The sequence below is a fragment of the Linepithema humile genome, chromosome 5 (assembly GCF_040581485.1).
Source record: "Linepithema humile isolate Giens D197 chromosome 5, Lhum_UNIL_v1.0, whole genome shotgun sequence".
Classification (NCBI taxonomy): Eukaryota; Metazoa; Arthropoda; class Insecta; order Hymenoptera; family Formicidae; genus Linepithema; species Linepithema humile.
In genome coordinates, this window is record NC_090132.1 from 21,269,076 (window position 1) to 21,288,067 (window position 18,992).

The following is an 18,992-nucleotide window of genomic DNA, read 5'->3' on the forward strand; positions in this document are numbered from 1 at the left end:
AAGCGTAAGCCTAAAAAAATTGTGATATCGTCCGATTTGAAACCAGATCCGCGTTGAACGTGAGCCTAGAATTAATCTTGTCTCGCTTGCGATCGTGCTCGTTGACATTCCTTAAAACTGAGACTTAGTCTCTTTTTACAGACAAAACTACAAGAAAGCAGGTAGCGCTTTAAACCGCATTAATCGAGTTTGCGAAAAGCGTCCTTGATCGTATCTCGGCTTCAGATCAATCATCCTGATGTGACAGAATTTTAATTATTTAATTAACATAATTTAAACGGGATTTTGTGCCATTCCATGTTCGAAAGTCAATGTATGAAATCGTATAAATAATTAATGAGCCAAAAATCATTTGAAAATAATGTTCTAGATGCTCTGAAAATTAGATGCGGAATATAGTTGTATTAATAATCAAATAGTAAATTTTTCTAGTCGATTTCATAATGAACTTAATTTCAAATCATTAATTTAAATTATAACAGACAGCTGAGCATCGCTTTGTCACTGTCTCCCGCCTGTCATAATCCAAATATCAATCTGTTAACCAAGACTCATTGAACATCGATCTTGAAATTGTCAAATGAGTTGATCCTGCAGTACATTGCGGAAAAGTATCGGCAAATTGTATGATTGAAATACTGAAATTAATTGAATCAGTTTGAGGGGAAAACTATGAAATGAACTTCACGGAACAATACAGACCGAGAACCCTGGCCTTCATTATGCCTCCGAGCGAAGGCCCGATCTCGGGATGGAAAGGATACGCTCTTCGCGTTACGGTACTCGCGGTAGGTTACGGTATTTACGTCCTGTTGTTCAGAAAGAAGGACTCGTCTGGCGGAAGGTGGAGCTTACGAAGGAATCAAAACACTCCGATCGAGCCAGATGGTAATTCGGATATTGAAATAAACGAGCTCAGGTACAATTAATTATTTTCAAGTAAGATACTACTTTCGCTTTTAGATGTATCAAGAATTATTTTTGAAAAATTAATAAAACAATTTCCTCTCCATCGAAAATCATCATGTATAACATTCAAACGTTTAAATTTACACCTCATTGGTTTATGTCAGTGTTGATTATGCGAATACAAGCAACATCCCTCGCGTATATAATACCTATACATACACAATGAGAAAGAGCGCGGTGCATTTTCGTTTTTCTGACAGCGATGACAGATCCGTAGTGACGTACAACGGCGAGGTCTGCCCGATCTGTTTGGGAGCGCCGAAGATCGGCGTAAAAGCGCCCTGCGGTCATTTACTGTGTGCGGAATGTCTGGCGAGTTACTGCGACGTTAGAATCACACCTGCGCCGCCACCTTGTCCATTATGCAGGGCACCATTGAATTCAGTGGCCTTGGCCTGCGACTTTGTTAGTATGCATACTGTTATCGCTACTTCCGCCAATAAGTAATAGTAAACTTCACTGACTAAAATACAGTAAAATGTAAAAATAAGACGCAAAACGTATCCCTAAAATAGAAAAAGATATAAAAATATTCTATTTTAATATTTCACTGTGTTTTTCCTAATTAATAGTTTTAAATATAATGGACAAAGTAGTAAAAAATTTTATATATGTTAAATATCGTTTTAAATATATATGTTTATATTAAAAAAAATATTTAGCGGAATGTAATCGAAAGTTTAATGTAAAAAAATTATATATCTATATGTAGAGCTTTCCGAATAACATATTAATCTAATTACAGGCTATTTTGGGCCCTAAAATGTTAGATCCAAACACCATTATGATACAAGACTGGATACGCGAGTATAATAATCATCGTGGCTTAACAACATCGGAACGATCGCTTCTGACCACGCGGCTCATTCTTTTTTTTAATTTCTTAACTCTCTTTCTGATTGTTGGATTGATCATCATGAGACTTCAGGTTCTTATGGAAATCTAAATTTTAATTTCAAATTTAATTTCTATAAAATTTATACGAAAATTATTTATTGCAAATTAATATTCAAGAGTGAGTAACGAGTGGAAAAAAGATGATAAAGCATATTACGTATGATAATAATGATTCCTAATTCGATGTATAGTTATCTTCCTGGGAAAATTGAACGCCATGTGCTTATATTATGAAAATTATGTTAATTATATGCGTCGAGTTCAAGAGTCAAGTTATGAGCGAGGCTAAGTTTACTTGGTATGCCGCAAAATTATTGTTAGTTCACAAATCTCTTTAAAAATTTCTAAATTATATTGTACGTCTATCATTAGATAAAACATGTAGATCGATAGTAAAAAGCTACTAAGAAATTTAACATATTTTCTCTGAAAAACTTATTAATTATATCTTTTTTTACATTTTCAGCAAAAAACCTTTAAACAAATTTTTCTCGACAAAAGATCAAACATAAATTATGCGAAAAATGAAGATCCACTACCAATGATCCACTACCGTGATCAATTTTTGAACACATTGTAATATGCAAAATAATTGATATTCTGTTTATTAGCGACACTGTTTATTAACGACGAATCGGCAAATCTGTCCAAGCAAAATTGCAAACTGAGCAAAATTCTTGATTGTTTTTCTGATGACCTGCTTTATTTGTTTCTAAATATATCTGTAAATATGAAATAATAATATGACGTTTACATATCTTTTATGTATATTCTACGAGAATAATGAGCAGATTCCATAAAATCGTATAATCGTGTAATATCTGCAAATATCGTCGTATTTAATTTTCTCACTTTATAATGAAAGAATTATTTATACGAAACCGTCTCTCTGCAAAATGTATTTTGACACGTTTCTAAAATGTATTGGAACTTGTAAAAACTCTGGGAAATTTTAGCACTAGTGTAACGAAAAAGCGATTTAAATGCAAATATTGCTGTCTTTTTTTTACGATAATTTGGATTCTAAGAAAATATGCGCATTTTTGCTGTTTTACTTTTTTCAGTGTATATAAAGTTAATTAGGACGATCTTAGATGAGTTTAACTTGAAAGTTAGAGCCTGGACAATCAAGAAACAAATAATCCTAATAGTATTTTTCTTCGTATACAATATATAAGAATGGCAGTAATATTACTAATAAAGAAATATAGATATAAATTATATAATAGTTAAAAATATATAATTTACTAGATATTTGCTCTATATATGTAAAATAAATAAACATATATAATGTTGATTGTGCTCAGGCTTGTATTCCTAAATTTTTAATCATCGAATCTTCTTTCAAAGTTTAATCAATCCTTCGCAGCTGGCGAATTCTTCTGAATTTAGATACAATAAAAGACGCTTAAAGTCAGACGTATGAATTACATCACCAATCAAAGGCGCTATCGCAAACGCTTACAACCATCTGTCGCTGCATCGCGAATACAAGCGCGCGCGCGCGCGCGCGAACGTTACGAGACGAATGGCGCATTAAGTAAGTTTATCATCGTGTATCAATAATATTGTGAATTCCGTCGCGGAAATATTCGCGATAAAGCAGGCGCGCCACGCCGGCCGCGGAAAACAACACCGCGCTCTCCCTTCGCTCTGTTTACGTTGTTTCTGTCGAGCCGCGCGTATGGTAATCGGATTCTATTTGTCGCACGGACGCATTACGCAGCAACACGCGTGCGATTACCATGCACGACACGCCGCACGTCGCACCGAGATTTCCGCCAGATGATCGATATTTATCCGATGCGGTCAGTTCCGTCATATATGTATATATAACAATGTACTCACAAGCAGTATACAATATCCAATAAATTACCATTTTAATCTCAATAATAAATTCATCGGACACGACAGATCTTGCAAAATATTAAAATTAATTATGCGTTATTCTACTTCTTAAATTAATTTCTACTAAATTAATTGTCTAACTCTTGTCATGACTTTTCTCGTAGCCAAGAGAAATTCAACTTTGAATTCATTCAAACATTCATTAATAAAATATAATGCTAACTTGATAGTGAGTTCTTATAACTGTGTATTAACAAATCAGGGAGAAATAATCTAATAAATAATCTACAAAGTGGTAAAATGTGACGACTTCGATTGGGAAAAAATAACTAAGTACCCGTTATAACGCACGTTTGATATTAAATTTGTATCACGATAAAAATATGTTATCCACGTTTCATGCACATGTGCTGAGGTCCGCACGTTCTGTTTTCAGATGAGACCTGATAGCAACGTAATCTTGCAATCGCAGAATATCGTACGTGATATATTTTCTTTCCGGCGTATTCTCCGCAGCGTTAAACCTGACCTTCGCGGAAGCATCGGAGGCCTTGAACTTAATTGCGATATAACTAAAGCGCGCACGATCGATCGAATTCACCGAAACTAAGCTTGGCTGCGGCAACCTAAACCTAAACTTCGTGTATTCCGAAGTGAATTTCTACGATGATTATACACCACTGTAATTTATTTCAGCAACATTCTGGCTAAAGACGAGCACAAACACGCTTTGCGGTACCAACATTAGCGAGCACCAGCTAATAAAAAGTAAATGTAATGTAAATGTAATGTAAATGTCATGTAAATGTAAATAACCCAGTTTTTGTTCCTTTTTTTCTAAACCAGCAAACAATTTGCAATTAATTATCCTAGTATTTTATTGCAAATCATTTTCATGCCAGTTTTTTTAATGTTGTAGAATAATGACATGGAGATCTCGTCATTTTCTACATTTTTACAAATTCATTATAACTTGAAAACTGCAAGCATTCCGTGAAAACGAAAACATACTTCGTAAAAGAATGCAGTTTATCATTTCAACGTGACACATTAAATGTGTCATTAGCCGAACCGTTTACTTTTCAAAAGCACTTTGTTGCTTTTCAAAAACAAACTCACAGAGAATTCGGCATTTCGTATGTAACGACATGATACATTATGCAATACACATATGTATATGTACAGTCATACGTTACCTCGAGTATCTTTTGCTGGAGCGCATGGTCGTGCAGGTTGGCGGTGTCGGTGGCTGCGGCGTGATAAGCGCCGGAAGTCAAGGTGGCCGTAGCCCCGCCGCCCCCGCCGCCGGTGCCTAAATCCCGCGGTCGTGGCATCGGCGACCCCGGCGTGTCCCTGGCCATCTCTATACACATGTAACAACAGCACATATCCGGTAACATGCCACCGTAAGCGCCACGCGCGTGGCGTTGAGCGATCGTCCTGTGGTAGTGAGGCCCACCGACGACCTTCGCGCTCGAGTTTTCCGCGCGAATGTATCGCTCGAAAGCACTCGTCCGCTCTACGTGAACCCTCATAGTTTTTTTTTTATTTTTTTTATCGAATATTTCTCTTAATCTAAATTTAACTTCTTTGCACTGAAATGAAAAAACTTTATAAATTCACTCTGCGACCGGTAAACAATTTCGAAACAAAGTTTTAAACAACTTTCACGTTTGCACGATAAACATCCCAATGCTTTACTCACGGATTAAAACTGTTTTTTTTTTTTTTTTGTGTGACAAATGAGGCATTCACCGTGCCATCGATCGCAAAGCCGTAATAACTGGTATTGAATTCAATCTTCGAAGCACATTCTTTGTGACGTTCCTTCCACTGTCGTCGCTGAGAAATCACTTCCTGATGTCTACTAATGTCTCGACAATTTTTGTCAATGTTTGTTCAATAACGTGGCACAATACTGCACTTCCTGTTACCCAATTTGTTGTGTGGATCTTTTTGTCAATATTTATACCACGCGCGTCACGTTATCCCGATAACGCGTATTTAGCCGAGGCATTAAATGTCGGTAAAAAATTAACACTTGAAAGAATCATCTCGAAGAAACCGGTATATTTTATCCACACTCTCATTAGCGTCGTAGATATTTTTAGAATAATGTCGAGATATGAAATATATTGAGGAAACTGAAGTCGCATTAATGCAGAAAGGAGAATTTTTTGCGCCGCTTCTTTTCCAAACAACACATCAGTTTCTCGGAAACGCGCAATTACATCAATCGCGCTTAATCGTGCCGACTGTTTTTTTTCCCCGTCGTTCCCGAGTAGCCGAAACGAATGCTAATTTTGGAACGGCCGAGCGGTGTCGCGGGGAAGCGTGTTCCGCAAGAACGCAGTTTCTCTCTTCTTCGGCCTTCTCATCGCGCCTGGTTTCGAATAAAAGTATGTCCGAGTGAAAAGCACCGTTGTGTCCCGCCCCTCCCACGTTATATCGCGCGATATCGCGATCGCAGAGAAAACTGCGGAATTCGAGCGCGACGACGTGTGTGCGTGTTGTCACTGCGATGTTTATCGCTTCGATACTCGCTTGCGACGCGATAACGCGGCTATTTTTAGCGTTTATTACGTGCAATACACGCGTACGCGCGCGACCACTTATCGCTCGCTCGGTTTGCACGCGTCTCGCGAAGCAGCCCCCGCTATGCTTCACCGATCGCGCTTTGATAATGAGTTTTGAATTTAAAGAGTCACTGTTATTTAGAAAACACGAAATCTTAGTTCAAGGAGAAAATTGTCCACTTGATAGACTCCGCGAGCGTCACACCATTCACGACGCTCTTTATCGTCGCAAATACAAGTTCGAACTCTTCCACGTGCCGCTATAGTTATTGCGCACACATGAGCACACACTGTGCCAATTGTATCATGAATCGCACACTGAGACACGTTTTATTAAGTTTTTTTTTCCCAACGAGTAAACTGTGCCGTGAAGAAACTCCAAGCGCGTGTACTGATAACCGTATCCGTAGATTTCCGTTATCGCATCGCGATTCAGGCTGCTTACCGCAACGCACTTGTTTTCTTTCTTACATCCGACAACGACGTACGCTCAGGCTGCGCGCGATCGCGACTGCATCGTCACGCACTCCGAAATGTTCCGTCAGTCCGCGCGTGGTCGCGATGATGGCTTCACAGGTGGGACAGCCGTTGCGCGCGACGGCTGTGAGGTCCGACAGCGTTCTTCCTGCGTTCCGCGACCTCCGGTGCACGCGTGCAGGAAACGACGGCGGAGGCGAGGAGAAGCTTTATATACTGCTCGGCTCGGCAAAAGCAACGGTCAGCGCTAAATTTAGCTCGCGCTGGAAGCGATTACGCGAGAGCGAAGATGAGGTGAGAGAGAGAAGGGGAAAGGGGAGCTCTCTGTGACACAGAAGGGGGGAAGCCGATGAGCGAGAGAGGACGCGAGGTTGCCCGCTCGGTGGACGGATCGCGACTGAACAATCGGAGGCCACAAGCGGCTGTGATAATTCCTCATCATCCGCGATGGAAAACGATGCAGCGCGCCGCGGCGCGATACACAGAATCGAAGATCGGGGATATTGGTCAGCCGTTCACGAGTTCTCCATGCGGATCTACGTCGACGAGAGCATCTCGCGAGAGCGTTTCGCGGTTCTACAGACAGCGTCAATTACGCGCAAAAACTGCTGCGCCAATAAACACGGTAACCTTTTTGTCACAACAAGCGTAATTGACAACGTGAAGTGAACGGAATTTATTATTACAATACTTTGTCGCGACTGAGTTAACGCGTCTATTCTTGACTTTCTCTTCAATCTCCACTCATATTCTAATGTTTCGGCTGTTCAAAACCATAAGAATCACGATAGTGTCATCGATTACTGGATAACCGTTTTCACAATGTAAATTCTTCCTACAAAAAAAAAAAAAAAAAAAAAAAAAAATAAAAATAAAAAAAATTATGTAATCAATGAACTACTTATTGCTTCTATTTTTTGTGGACGATAATATTGAAGTAAGGGCCAAAGGTTCAAACTATCGATGGAAAAAAAATAAATTACTTAACATTCACTTCATAGCTTCTATTTTTACTTCTAAAGATATCTACGTATATCGACGTAGTTTATGAGATTATTCTTTTCAATAAAACACTTTTGTGCAAAATATAAAGGTATTTTTTTAAATTAACATATATTTGTAAAACATTGTGTATTGTTCAAAATTATCAATCTCATCCTTAATCTTTATCGAAATTTGTTTACATTCTTTTTCCACAGTGTAACAGATCTAACAAATGCTGAAACAAAAATTTAGCAACTAAATAAAATAGAATATATTAATATTATTTTTATTGACGAGCTTTGCTCGTTTGAAAGATCCAAATAATCTTGTAAAATACTTATGATACAAAAAATTAAATGTAATATCACACGGAATAAAAAATATAATATTACACAAAACACACACAATATAACTGTCAGAAAGAATACTTAAAACATAATCCCTCTCAAAATAAAATTTCCCCCGTCAATTTTTCTTCACTCACATACTATATTTTCTGAGGTTTTAATTTTCTCGGAATCAGATATGTCGATTTCGTGAAGAGCTCTTATTCAATTCTTGAATTTCCAATAAAATAAATAAAAGATTTAACATATATATTCGAAGCTTACTACAGAGGAATGCTGATAACGACATTTTTGTTAGTATCGCGACATGCGCGTATATACGTTTAATTTTTTTATATCAAAGATCAAGCGGCAAAGACAACAAAGAATATATATCAGATTTACTTTTTCATTTTATTTATTCTAGAACGACAGACGGCGAGATGGCGACGACGACGAAATAAAAATCTATTTATGATACTCAAGGTTATCGGACTTATTGACTGCCTATTAATGCAAGTGACAAGTGAAAAAATTTGAAAAAATTATTTGAAAAAATTAATCGTTGAGAGTGCAAGACAAATCTAGCGTCTTCATAAAATTTCAAAAATTTAGATACGCAATCGCGTAATTAATGATAATATTTAAAAAAATTAAATTTTTACGTTAAATCTTATCGCTTATTCCATTACTTTTTTTTAAACGTTTTTATAATGACATAACAAATTATATATCTTGTAATATATAATATATATTATATATATTATATGATATATTTTTATATCTTTACATATGTAATTATGCTATGTTGCACATGCTTTATTACGCACTATTTAATTCTTTAAATTGCATTTATTAAATCATTTTGCAAGTCACTATAACATATGGAACGCATTGCATACGAAAGGCAATTAGAATATATTTGTTTAATTAATTACAGCATTCCAATACTCTCTGAACATTTGTTAAGCAAATAATATATGTATATGTGTTAAGGTAGTTGATATTTTTTTCAATTACAGATGATTTAAAAATTTTATACATATATAAAACAAAAAAAAGGAAGTTGTTAAGAAATGTTACAAAATGTAAAGACAAAAAGATTATCGATTATCACGTATTCGTGAAATAGCGATGTCGAATGGCAAAAAAGTTCAAAAACTAATTCAGTAAATTATAGACGTATAAACAATTTAATAGTGATTTTGTTTTCTCTGCTTCGCTTCGATATCGATTAGAATAGTTATAATGTACCAGTTATTACGACTTAGAAGCAATCTTAGCAGATTTAGAAGAAATAAAATCTGTTTCTAAAATTTGTTCTCTTTTCAATAAATTAAATTTATAAATGAATAATCTGTTTGTAATCTATTTTGATACAGCGTTTCACAGTTGCTGATAAAATAATTGAGCAGCTTAAAATCAGATCATATTTGCCGTCGTAGGTTTTGAAATAGAGTGTTCATTATAATAAATAGAACGCAGTTTCCATAACTCAAACACATCACAAAAAAATTTGAATTTATAATTAGTATCTTACATCCGCCGGAATCAATACAGAATCTAATTCTTATGACTTATGAATTAAATATCACGTCAGTTGACCTATGATTATACGTAAGCATTCTGAGAAGTAGGTTACTCTCCTTCAGTGGAAACAGATTATATAGATTATGTATAGAACAAAAATAAAATAAAAATATTACGATAAACATCTTTTTTTCTGAAACTGTAATCATTAACACAGAATGCGGTGTATCGCGAAGACCTTAACGATTATTAAAGATATTTTTATATTAATTAAATCATAGAAATTGCACCATGTTTAAATTTATATAAATAATTGATAACTCGTCTATAAGAAATTGCATCGATAGGGAGAAACTTCACAGATATAAATAGGAGGAATACTCACCCTTCTGCGGCAAATGCGTGAAAGCGGACGTGATCTCGACACTTCTGTAGCCCACGTCTTCTGAAACAAATGATAAGCGTTTTACAAGATCAACATACACACAGAGAAGAACAGTTGGGGATTAGCTCGTTGCACTTTCGAGCACAATTCGCGCTAATTCGGTGAATAAACATTGCAATTCGCGCGTGATGCCGCCGATGTGCATAAATAATGGCGGCTGCCGATTGACGTCAGCTTATTCGAGTTACAAAAAGAGATATCCCGGATCGGAGCAAACTATCGTGAACTATTATATCACGATTGATAATACTTCGTCGACGGCGCACATACCTCCTTTACAAGCTGGTCAAGCTTATCTCGGATTGTGAGTTACCATCGTGCACAGTTTTCATTTCATTTTCTACGTATGCGCGCGGATAATCGAATAAAAACAAAATGCGAATCTCGCTACAATGATATACATACATGTGTCTGATAATAAGAATCGAAGGTCGAATCCGTAGCGGTGTATGCATCCGATTGCCAGCTATTGTCAAGCGTGACAATTTCGATTTCTCGTCCATTACTTTATAAGACCAAATAAGTTTTCGATAAAAAATCTAAAATGGATAAAAATGAGAGCCACGAAAATTATTATTTTATAACAGTTACTCAAAATTTTTATTTAACTTTTGGTCAACAACAGTTTCTTCCCGTGTTACCTGTACATTTTATATTAACGATTGAATTTTTACGAGAATTTCTAAAAAGTTCGTGATTGATTTTTGATTACGCAGACAGTATCTTATTAAGCGTATTCTAGCAAGAAAAAAATGAATGACCATGCATTGTGTGCCGTGCACCGTGCTAATCTCGGACGTGCTAGTCGCAAGTCGAGCTGTTTTGCGATTAGATAAGGCACACCACCATCTCCTTTTCATGCGTTTCATCTAAAACGTTTCGCTTACCACAGACCCGAGATGACATCGCGTCATTCTCAGGTTTCGACGAGAAAGCCAATAAACGGTAAGTTTTTATCGTCGCGACTTACAAAGCGGTGACTTTTGGGCTTTTATTTATCGCGTATATCTCACTATGTATTCGAAAAAAAAATCACGTTTCTTAAGAATTAAATCCGAAAAACAGTTGCGCCGAGGAAGACACTTTTTCATTTCTATAATTATGATATGTTATTTTTAACTCTGATAAATTAATAATAAAAAAAACAACTTAATCAAATTTCAAATATCAAAAAATTGTGATATTTTAAAGCTAATAATATGCCTGTAATACGTATATTATGCATCAGATGTTAAATTAAAGTTAAGTAATATTTAGGAAATAATTTATCCGCTGTTTTAAAATAAAAATCAAGCGACTATTGATTAAAGTCATCTAAAATAAATACACGCATTTGCGTAACAGGAGATACTACTAAAAAAAAAACCCGCAAGACACAAGCAAAACTACGAGACAACTATGAGACGAATAAAAATCAGTTAGTTGATAGCAAATAATATCGCTCTGACAATCTCTCGATCGTGATCATTGTGTAGTTTCTTTTGTCCATGTGGATTGAGTGAGTCTACGCATATGTACCATAATCACAAAGTCACCCGGTCTATTTTCAGCCGAAGGCCGTAATAGTCCGACGAGTGCCGGCACAGTCATCGCGATGACCTTAGTATCGCGTACGCCTCTGATCTATTATTATTGAAGATTAATCACTGTTTTATCGGCTATGGCTCGTTATACCTGAATAGCTTGCATACTTCACGATTACGTGGCAAAACGAACACTGAATAGCGCAATCATCTCTGCGAGTTTCATCTAAGAAACAATGTATTCTATCAAAATAAGATTGCAGAGTGAGTCTTGCATTAACCAAACAATATCTCGAACATTAATTCTTTAGTGAATTTGAAGAAGTTTTTTGCTATAACATTTAAATTCTTTTAAATTGATTTTCTCTCAGTAACAAAGTCTCAAGTAAAATTTTTATATTAAATCAAATAAGAAATAATTTTATTCAGTTATGTATTTTGCCACGGCTTAATATACGAAAAGTATTTTATTCTTTGTACATTTTATTTATAATATTTCTTCATAAAATATCTATACAAAAATTAATAAATTTTTCAAAAATTGTCAATTTTAAACTTATTAAAAGTAACTTTCAAATATTCTCGAAATTTTATTTTAAATGTTTTTGAAGCGTAAATTAGATTTAAGTGTTAAATTCTTCATGAATTTAATAACGCAGATATAAAGTTAGATTTTATTTAAAATCTCGTATAGGAAAAACGATGTAAAATGTTCTGTAAATTTATAATTTTATAGCGAACGCGATGTTACAAGCTAGGACGAACAATGTAAGCATTATTATGTCCGCTATTATTGCGATGTATTTATAGAACGATGACTCTATCGAAGTAAAGAACCAGTAAATATCGATAATAATCATTGGTCTTTCACGTCGTATACATGTACGTACATACCGGTATCTCTCGTCAACCTCGAGAGATACCGGTATTTCGAAATGCGATCTGGTAAATCGCAATGGAAAGCTAATTTTATCCGCGTCACTTTTGTCGTTTGCGATAAAATGAGATCAAATTTTAAAAATGTACAACGCATTCTTTTTAAACGCCTACCTGACCTCGACAGCCATTCAGGAAATGAATCTGAAACTGATTTTGAAATCAGTCTGAACAGCAAAATCACGCGAACACTATCGGATTTTTACTAATTTTTCATCAAAACTTGCATAAAATTACGTAAGAGCTCGTAAAATCAAATAGTATCTCACTGAATTACAGAAGGATCTTTATTATTGTGCAATCTCCTGTGGTTAGAAGATTTACAATCGAGAAAAGATTTTTGCAGTCGCGCTGCGTCCGTCCAAAGAAATTTATCTTCAAATTATCTTTTCAAGTAATCTTTAGAAACATAGTATCGCGATTGAAATATATCTAATTCATGAGATCATGAAGCAGACTCCTCTTTTTCTATTGTTAATTTACATTTTTACAACGCTCTCGTTACTATCCGCATTACAACACGCGTTATAAATAAAAAAATATATATCACATTAAAAAAATTTTCATGTTTCAGCCAAGTTTCTCTTAAAACAGATAAATAAAAATATTTGAACCCAAAGATTATTATCTATACGGAAATAACGCAAAAGTTAAACAGTTCCCCATTGAAATAATATGAATAATTTTCATCTCGTTATTTTGGAGAACACTCACAAAAATTTGTTAGGGTTTCATTCTTCGAGAAATACTTAGACAAATTATATCAAGTCGTTATGAAATTTCGCATGGATCTCTTCTGCGATAATATTGTTACGAAATTACCGTAATCAAACGTGCTTATTTCCATCCGCCTTAAGACGACATCAACAATTCTCCGAGTGTAATCTTTATTTGCTATCTTTGTACACGCTTCGTGTAAATCATGTGTCATTACATAGCACCACTGAAGATAAATCTTAAAGATTGAGGGGATTTTCTATTATCCATTCGTCCACGAGATCTAAATTTAATCCGAAAATGATTGCCTCCCAAATTTTCGTCCTAAATTTTTCGGTAGAGACGCCGAAACCGTTCGGAAGGACTCGAGAACTGGCCGTGAAAGAATGCATTGACCAGCAGGCTGTAGCGCCCACGGTGAAGCGAAATGGGGCGACGGAGAGAAGGAAGGTGAGCAAGATGTGCGCCGTGAGTTAGTGAGCGAGTGAGTTAGTGAATGAGCGAGGGAGCGAGCGAGTGTGCCGTGCAGAGGTCACTGCACGGCGCATTCCTTCGAGTCAAGTCCAAGGTTAATCCCGAGGAAGAATGCCCCTCCGTCGCCCCGTTAGTTCTCTCTCTTTACTTTAGTGTATCGCGCCACCGCACTCTTATGCGTTTCCATTCTTCTCCGCCGTTCGGGAAACGGCACGCATCGATAAAATGTGGTCGAACTCGATGCGGTTTATCCAGCAACACGGAAAGATCGTCGAATTTTGCTTTGCGGTATCCACTTTGCAGTATCAGTATTACTTAATAATTACGCGACATCCATATCGATCGTCTTATTCAACTTGAACGAACAATTTAGAAACCGATGTAAAAAAAAGTTACCGTCGAGAACTGGTTTCAGTAGAACTAGCAATTAGAAGAAAGATAGAGAATTCCTACAAATTGTGCAATTAATTAAAAAAAGTTGCATAATTGAAGCAAATATTTTCCATTCTCGCTTAGAGACTTGGTAATGCATCGCTACTTCTTGTATTTCTATTTACAAGATATTTTACTGCCGAAATGACAATTAAATTAACGATAACAAAGAGTCAATAAAAAAAATTCTAAATGAGGATTAGTGCATCCAAGTGAATTTGCTTTTACAACATTGCTTCAAAGCGCATTTAACGGCCGAGATACTAAAATTACGACGATTCCCGATGCGCGCTTTCTCGTTCGTATTTGCGGAAAACTTCGCAATGCAGTGCCGTGCAAATTATCTCTCTCTCTCTCTCTCTCTCTGTATATATGTAACGATTCCCATCAAGATCGCACACGAGACCGACAACGCGCATTCAGCACGACGAAGGAAACAGCGTAATCAAGGCTTATTATACGATGTGGCGTCTATTATTTCCGCGGCTATTGCATAACCACGCCTAATCATTGCTGCTTGTCGTTTTGATTACGATCATTAGTTTCCACATACGAAAATACGGCAGTCGTTTATGATATAAACACCTGCAGTCGTTTATAACAAGCCGAGATGCACGAAAGGAAAGGAGAGAACGAAATATGATGATGGTAGAACGGATTCTATTGGAATTCTAGTCGATGATTGATATTACGACACTTCTTGTTGGAATGTACAGCCGAGTTTCTGCATACATCGAGATAAGATGTGAAATACCAAAAATATAAATGCATACGACATATTATTGAATTTCGATTTTCTGAAATATCCTTAATAATTTTGGAGAAAATTCAGTCTTAATTGCTTTTCTCAAATATTATAATATGATAAATATTTTAATGGAATAATTCTCGTTATTACCGTCGCTCTGATTTTCTTACAGAAATTTTCAACTTAAAATTATACAAAATTTGCAACTTAATTTACGTTGCAAGAGATATATTATTGTCGCTGTCGGAGAGTCGCGAATTTTTCATATGCTCGATATCCGTTTTGTGGAAAAAACCGAAATGTGAAAATTATATACTTGCAAAAATGAACTTAACGACGAAAAATTCGTCGATACAACGAGAATATGTGAAACCGCTCGAATATCACGTACACATACGAGCTTCTGCGCGCAACTTATGCACGTAGAGAACCAAAGCCAGAAATACCTGGCTGGTAGGAATTGAATTATTCAGGAAACTTCGTGCGATTCGCAGATATTCTCGGAAAGTTCTCGATCGACGCATAGAGAGAACACAGTTATATGAAACGTAAATTGCGATCGACTCAAGCGGGGTAATAGAATTTTATACAAAAATCTTTTGAAGAAACATTAATTTTTAAATAGCTATTATGGTTGAAGAATGATATCAAGACTAAAAGAAAATTTTTGTTAAAAGAGAGACATCTATAAATTGAATAATAATACGAAAAATAAACAATGAGAAAAATCTAAAATAAATTTTCTAGAATGTAGAAAATATTTCTGATTTTTCTTCTATCAATATGCGCTATCTAAGTAATTTAATTAATAAAATTATCTTTGCCAGCGGTTATACGAGGCGACAAGTACAGGTGCATTTACATATAAATAACAAGTTTATTTATCAAGTTATCCGTTATAAGTTTTACAACGTAAGTGTTATATGGCGCTTTGGACCGGTCATTTATCGCTTGACCGTAATTATAGATAGTTCACGTAATCGGTCATTCAATATGGAATTACGTGATCGTTGTCTTCCTTGCGCGAATCTATTTTTGTGCGATTATATCTAGTCGAGGTTACTGTTTTCGTGGAAAAATACGACGACTCGTAACTCAGTATTGTAAGAGCTTGTTACGATATAAGACGTAATACTCACATAAAATGTCAACGTATCAATTCAAAAATTAAATTTACTTTTCACGATATAATAACAAAAGTAGGATAAAATAAGAAACAAAATAATAGTGCTAAAAATATAAAGCAGGAGATATACAAATAATTTTACGTCTTCTGAGAAATCCTTTAAAACAAAATGTTGCACAAATGATAAATAAATTGCAATTGCCTGTTGCAAATCAATAACTTAATATAGAATGATATAGTAAACATAAGAATCATAAATTTAAAGTTATAGAGAAGCTATTTTTGAAAAATATCACACACCTCTCAAATAAATTATACTTAAACCGCAAAATTTTTTCTGCATTTTAAAAGTCAATCAGTCTTTGCTATCGCGTTCGGCAAAATTAATTTTATGAAACTATCATTATTTCCATTGTAACTATTCCACGTCGGCACGGTACGCGCTCTCTCTCTCTCTCCCTCTCTATGCATCGAGGATGCATTGAAAAGCCCGTATACACAGTGTGTCGCACCTTGCGTGCCGCGAAACTCGTCGCGACGTTCGTTCTATCACGTGTATTTTGTGCGGCGTACGGTCGACTCTTTGTGCCGGAACTTCAAGCGGCGCAACGCACATCGACGCCATCTCCGCAATATTGCGAATAACAGCTGATAGCGAAGCGACGACATACATTTTTTAAAACGTAGCGCCTCGCCGACGCCCGCCGCCGCGATGCATTCATGAGCGGCCGCATTTTAACGCCCGCCGCGCGAGGAAAGAATAGACGCGACATTTCACAGCTTATACACGCGTTCGATATTCGCGATCTCCGTTCAACGCAGGTGCTGTGAAAAAAAAAGAATATACGCCAGATAATAAAGTTGCGATCAAATTATGAAGCGGCTCTCGATTCGTTACATGGTTCAGTGAAATTTTGTGCATTCATAAATAATATCCCGAATTAGCCTAGATAAAGTGCAGCATCTGTATCGGTCTTCTCTCGGCACTTATTCATGTTAAAAGGTATTTATTTGATTTTCAAATCTTACTCAGAGATCTTAATCTGCGGATTTAATCGCTAACAATGTTACTCGTTATTGCGGTCTGAAAACTTTTCCCGATGTAGTAAAGAAAGAAGTTGGAAATTCAACATCCCATGCGTCGATTACCTTGAATTAAATTATACAATGAGTATGATAATACCGTTTTAATTTCAAATTCTTTGAGATATATGCAGCAAAAAAAAAAAACGACATTAAACTGAATTTAAAAAAAAAAAATTTTTTTAAATTAATTTTTGTTGAAAAAATTCAGGAATGTACTCTGACAGAAATAAACTCTGATCGAAAAAAAAGAAGAATCCTCAAATAAGCACATCGATCGTGCGGCACCATACGTGTAAAGTTCGCGCGTGCGGGACAAATTACAGCGACTTCGTTTGCACGCCTGCGAGTCACGCGACTCGCGTGCCTCAATCTCACGTCCCCGTGAAAATTGGCACGCTATGCCGGAACGTATAGCGGCGAATCCGCGGACAAGCTGCGATTTTGCCAACGAGACTTTTCGCAATGCTGCGCAAGGTCTCGCTTTCGCTGCTGCGGTGAATTTCGCCAATATCCATTCGCTTCGAAGAGATTGACTTCGCTAGTCCATTCGTTTTAGCACGCGTTAAAGATTTATAAGATTTCAAAAATCTTTAAAATACAAACATTCATTTTAGCATTGTTATTTAAGATCTCAACAAACTCCGATATTTATATTTCACACACACACACACACACACACACACACAATGTTAATCCCTATATTAATTTTAATCAAATATCATTTTTCTCGTATAAATACAACAATGTCAATAAACTAAAATTGTTCTAGTTTTGATAAAAAAAAAAAGTTACAACGAAATGCGTTCGGATCACAATTTCGATATATTCATGTCAAAAATATGATCAGAAACATTTCAACTAGCGCCGAGTTTTATTACACGCCTAAGCGCGATCACCGAATGACCGTTTGCTTCGAGTTTCGCGGGAACGAAAAGTTTTTCGACGCCATTAAAGTGCATTGTTCCCATTCCTCTCACCGCGTTACAATGCGATTATATCTCTCGCTTCGGTAGACTTTGTTTAATGCAACTCGAGCCTCGTCAGAGTCTCGCCGCGCCGGCTGTCGACCATGTGCAATGCGTAGAGTGCGTCGACTACAGGCAAAGACAATTAGAGCCCACATTAATTAAGGTGCACGAGCAACCTCCTACAAAGTGTTCTCTCCGGATGTACGCACTTAAACCCCGCCTAACTACTAATTACAATAAATTTCATGCTCATCCCGACATGGTGTTCGATCATCCCCGTCCCACAATTCGCGAAGAATAAGAGTTAATGTCCACTCTCTTGAAAGAATGTCGAATGGATTCATCATTAATAATTACAAAAAGTAAAAAGATAAACTTCAACTAGTTTGATAATCGCGAAAAAATTCGATACATCGCGAGTTTTGGCTTTTTAAATTTTTATATTCTTGAAAATCTTTCAAATACAAACAAAATATGCTCGTCTAAATTCGTGAGAATATTTGAAAACTTATTATTTAATATATTAATTAATATCCCGTAATGTTCCCTATCCTAACAATTTGTTAATAATATTGTAAAATTTCAGAGGCTCGTAGAATCTCTTCTACACGTTCTAGCTGGGGTGATCCGACCTACTGACAATTCTGGCGACAAAAGCGACGTTTCTGGCAGCGATCCCGTCGACTCCGGCGCGCGCGCTTCATGCAAGGGACACGATCATTCGCCCATTTGCTATCTAATTTTCACGCACGATTTCTCACCATCCTCGACCCGATTGTCTTCGCGGCCGAGTACACATGTATTACCGTGTCGGTGAAGTTGACGCAGCCTGCCGAACGGCGCGCAGTTATTTGCAAAATATCAACGAAATATAATGCCTCAGCGTAAATAGAATAAGATAATAAATTTGTCAAATTATGCCAGTAAGTA

The 18,992-nt window shown here is 36.2% G+C and overlaps 2 protein-coding genes across 27 annotated transcripts in view; one reads left to right on the forward strand and one right to left on the reverse strand.

Moving 5' to 3' along the window:
- HDAC4 (histone deacetylase 4) overlaps positions 1-18,992 on the reverse strand; it is a 96,803-nt gene that overhangs the window by 19,297 nt on the left and 58,514 nt on the right. For 10 of the 24 annotated variants that reach the window (XM_067355529.1, XM_067355530.1, XM_067355531.1 and 7 more), the window contains 2 exons: positions 9,993-10,049; positions 4,911-7,986 (listed from right to left, as the gene is read on the reverse strand). In XM_067355529.1, coding sequence (XP_067211630.1) covers positions 4,911-5,249 — 339 coding nt within the window. In that variant the 5' untranslated portion in view covers positions 5,250-7,986; positions 9,993-10,049. Of the gene's footprint in view, positions 1-4,910; positions 7,987-9,992; positions 10,053-18,992 lie in introns of all 24 variants that reach the window. The other 14 variants (XM_067355539.1, XM_067355538.1, XM_012369459.2 and 11 more) reach the window with 5 other exon arrangements.
- Positions 462-3,067, forward strand: LOC137000030 (uncharacterized). Of its 3 annotated transcripts, XR_010890339.1 has the most exons (5): positions 462-919; positions 1,170-1,374; positions 1,715-1,897; positions 2,058-2,164; positions 2,333-3,066. XR_010890339.1 is itself a non-coding variant. In XM_067355570.1 (4 exons), exons 1-4 carry the CDS (start codon positions 678-680, stop codon positions 1,990-1,992), a joined length of 639 nt encoding a protein of 212 aa, XP_067211671.1. In that variant the 5' UTR covers positions 462-677; the 3' UTR covers positions 1,993-3,067. The 3 variants fall into 3 exon arrangements, 2 of the variants coding, with proteins under 2 accessions (XP_067211671.1, XP_067211670.1); XM_067355570.1 differs by having other exon boundaries at positions 1,984-3,067; XM_067355569.1 differs by having other exon boundaries at positions 2,058-3,066.

Bases quoted from the DNA above. Each gene is read 5' to 3' on its own strand.
- LOC137000030 (XM_067355569.1), top strand. From the start codon at position 678: ATGAACTTCACGGAACAATACAGACCGAGAACCCTGGCCTTCATTATG. The intron at 920-1,169 runs GTACAATTAATT...TTTTTCTGACAG, and splicing joins ATTGAAATAAACGAGCTCAG to CGATGACAGATCCGTAGTGA. The intron at 1,375-1,714 runs GTTAGTATGCAT...ATCTAATTACAG, and splicing joins TGGCCTTGGCCTGCGACTTT to GCTATTTTGGGCCCTAAAAT.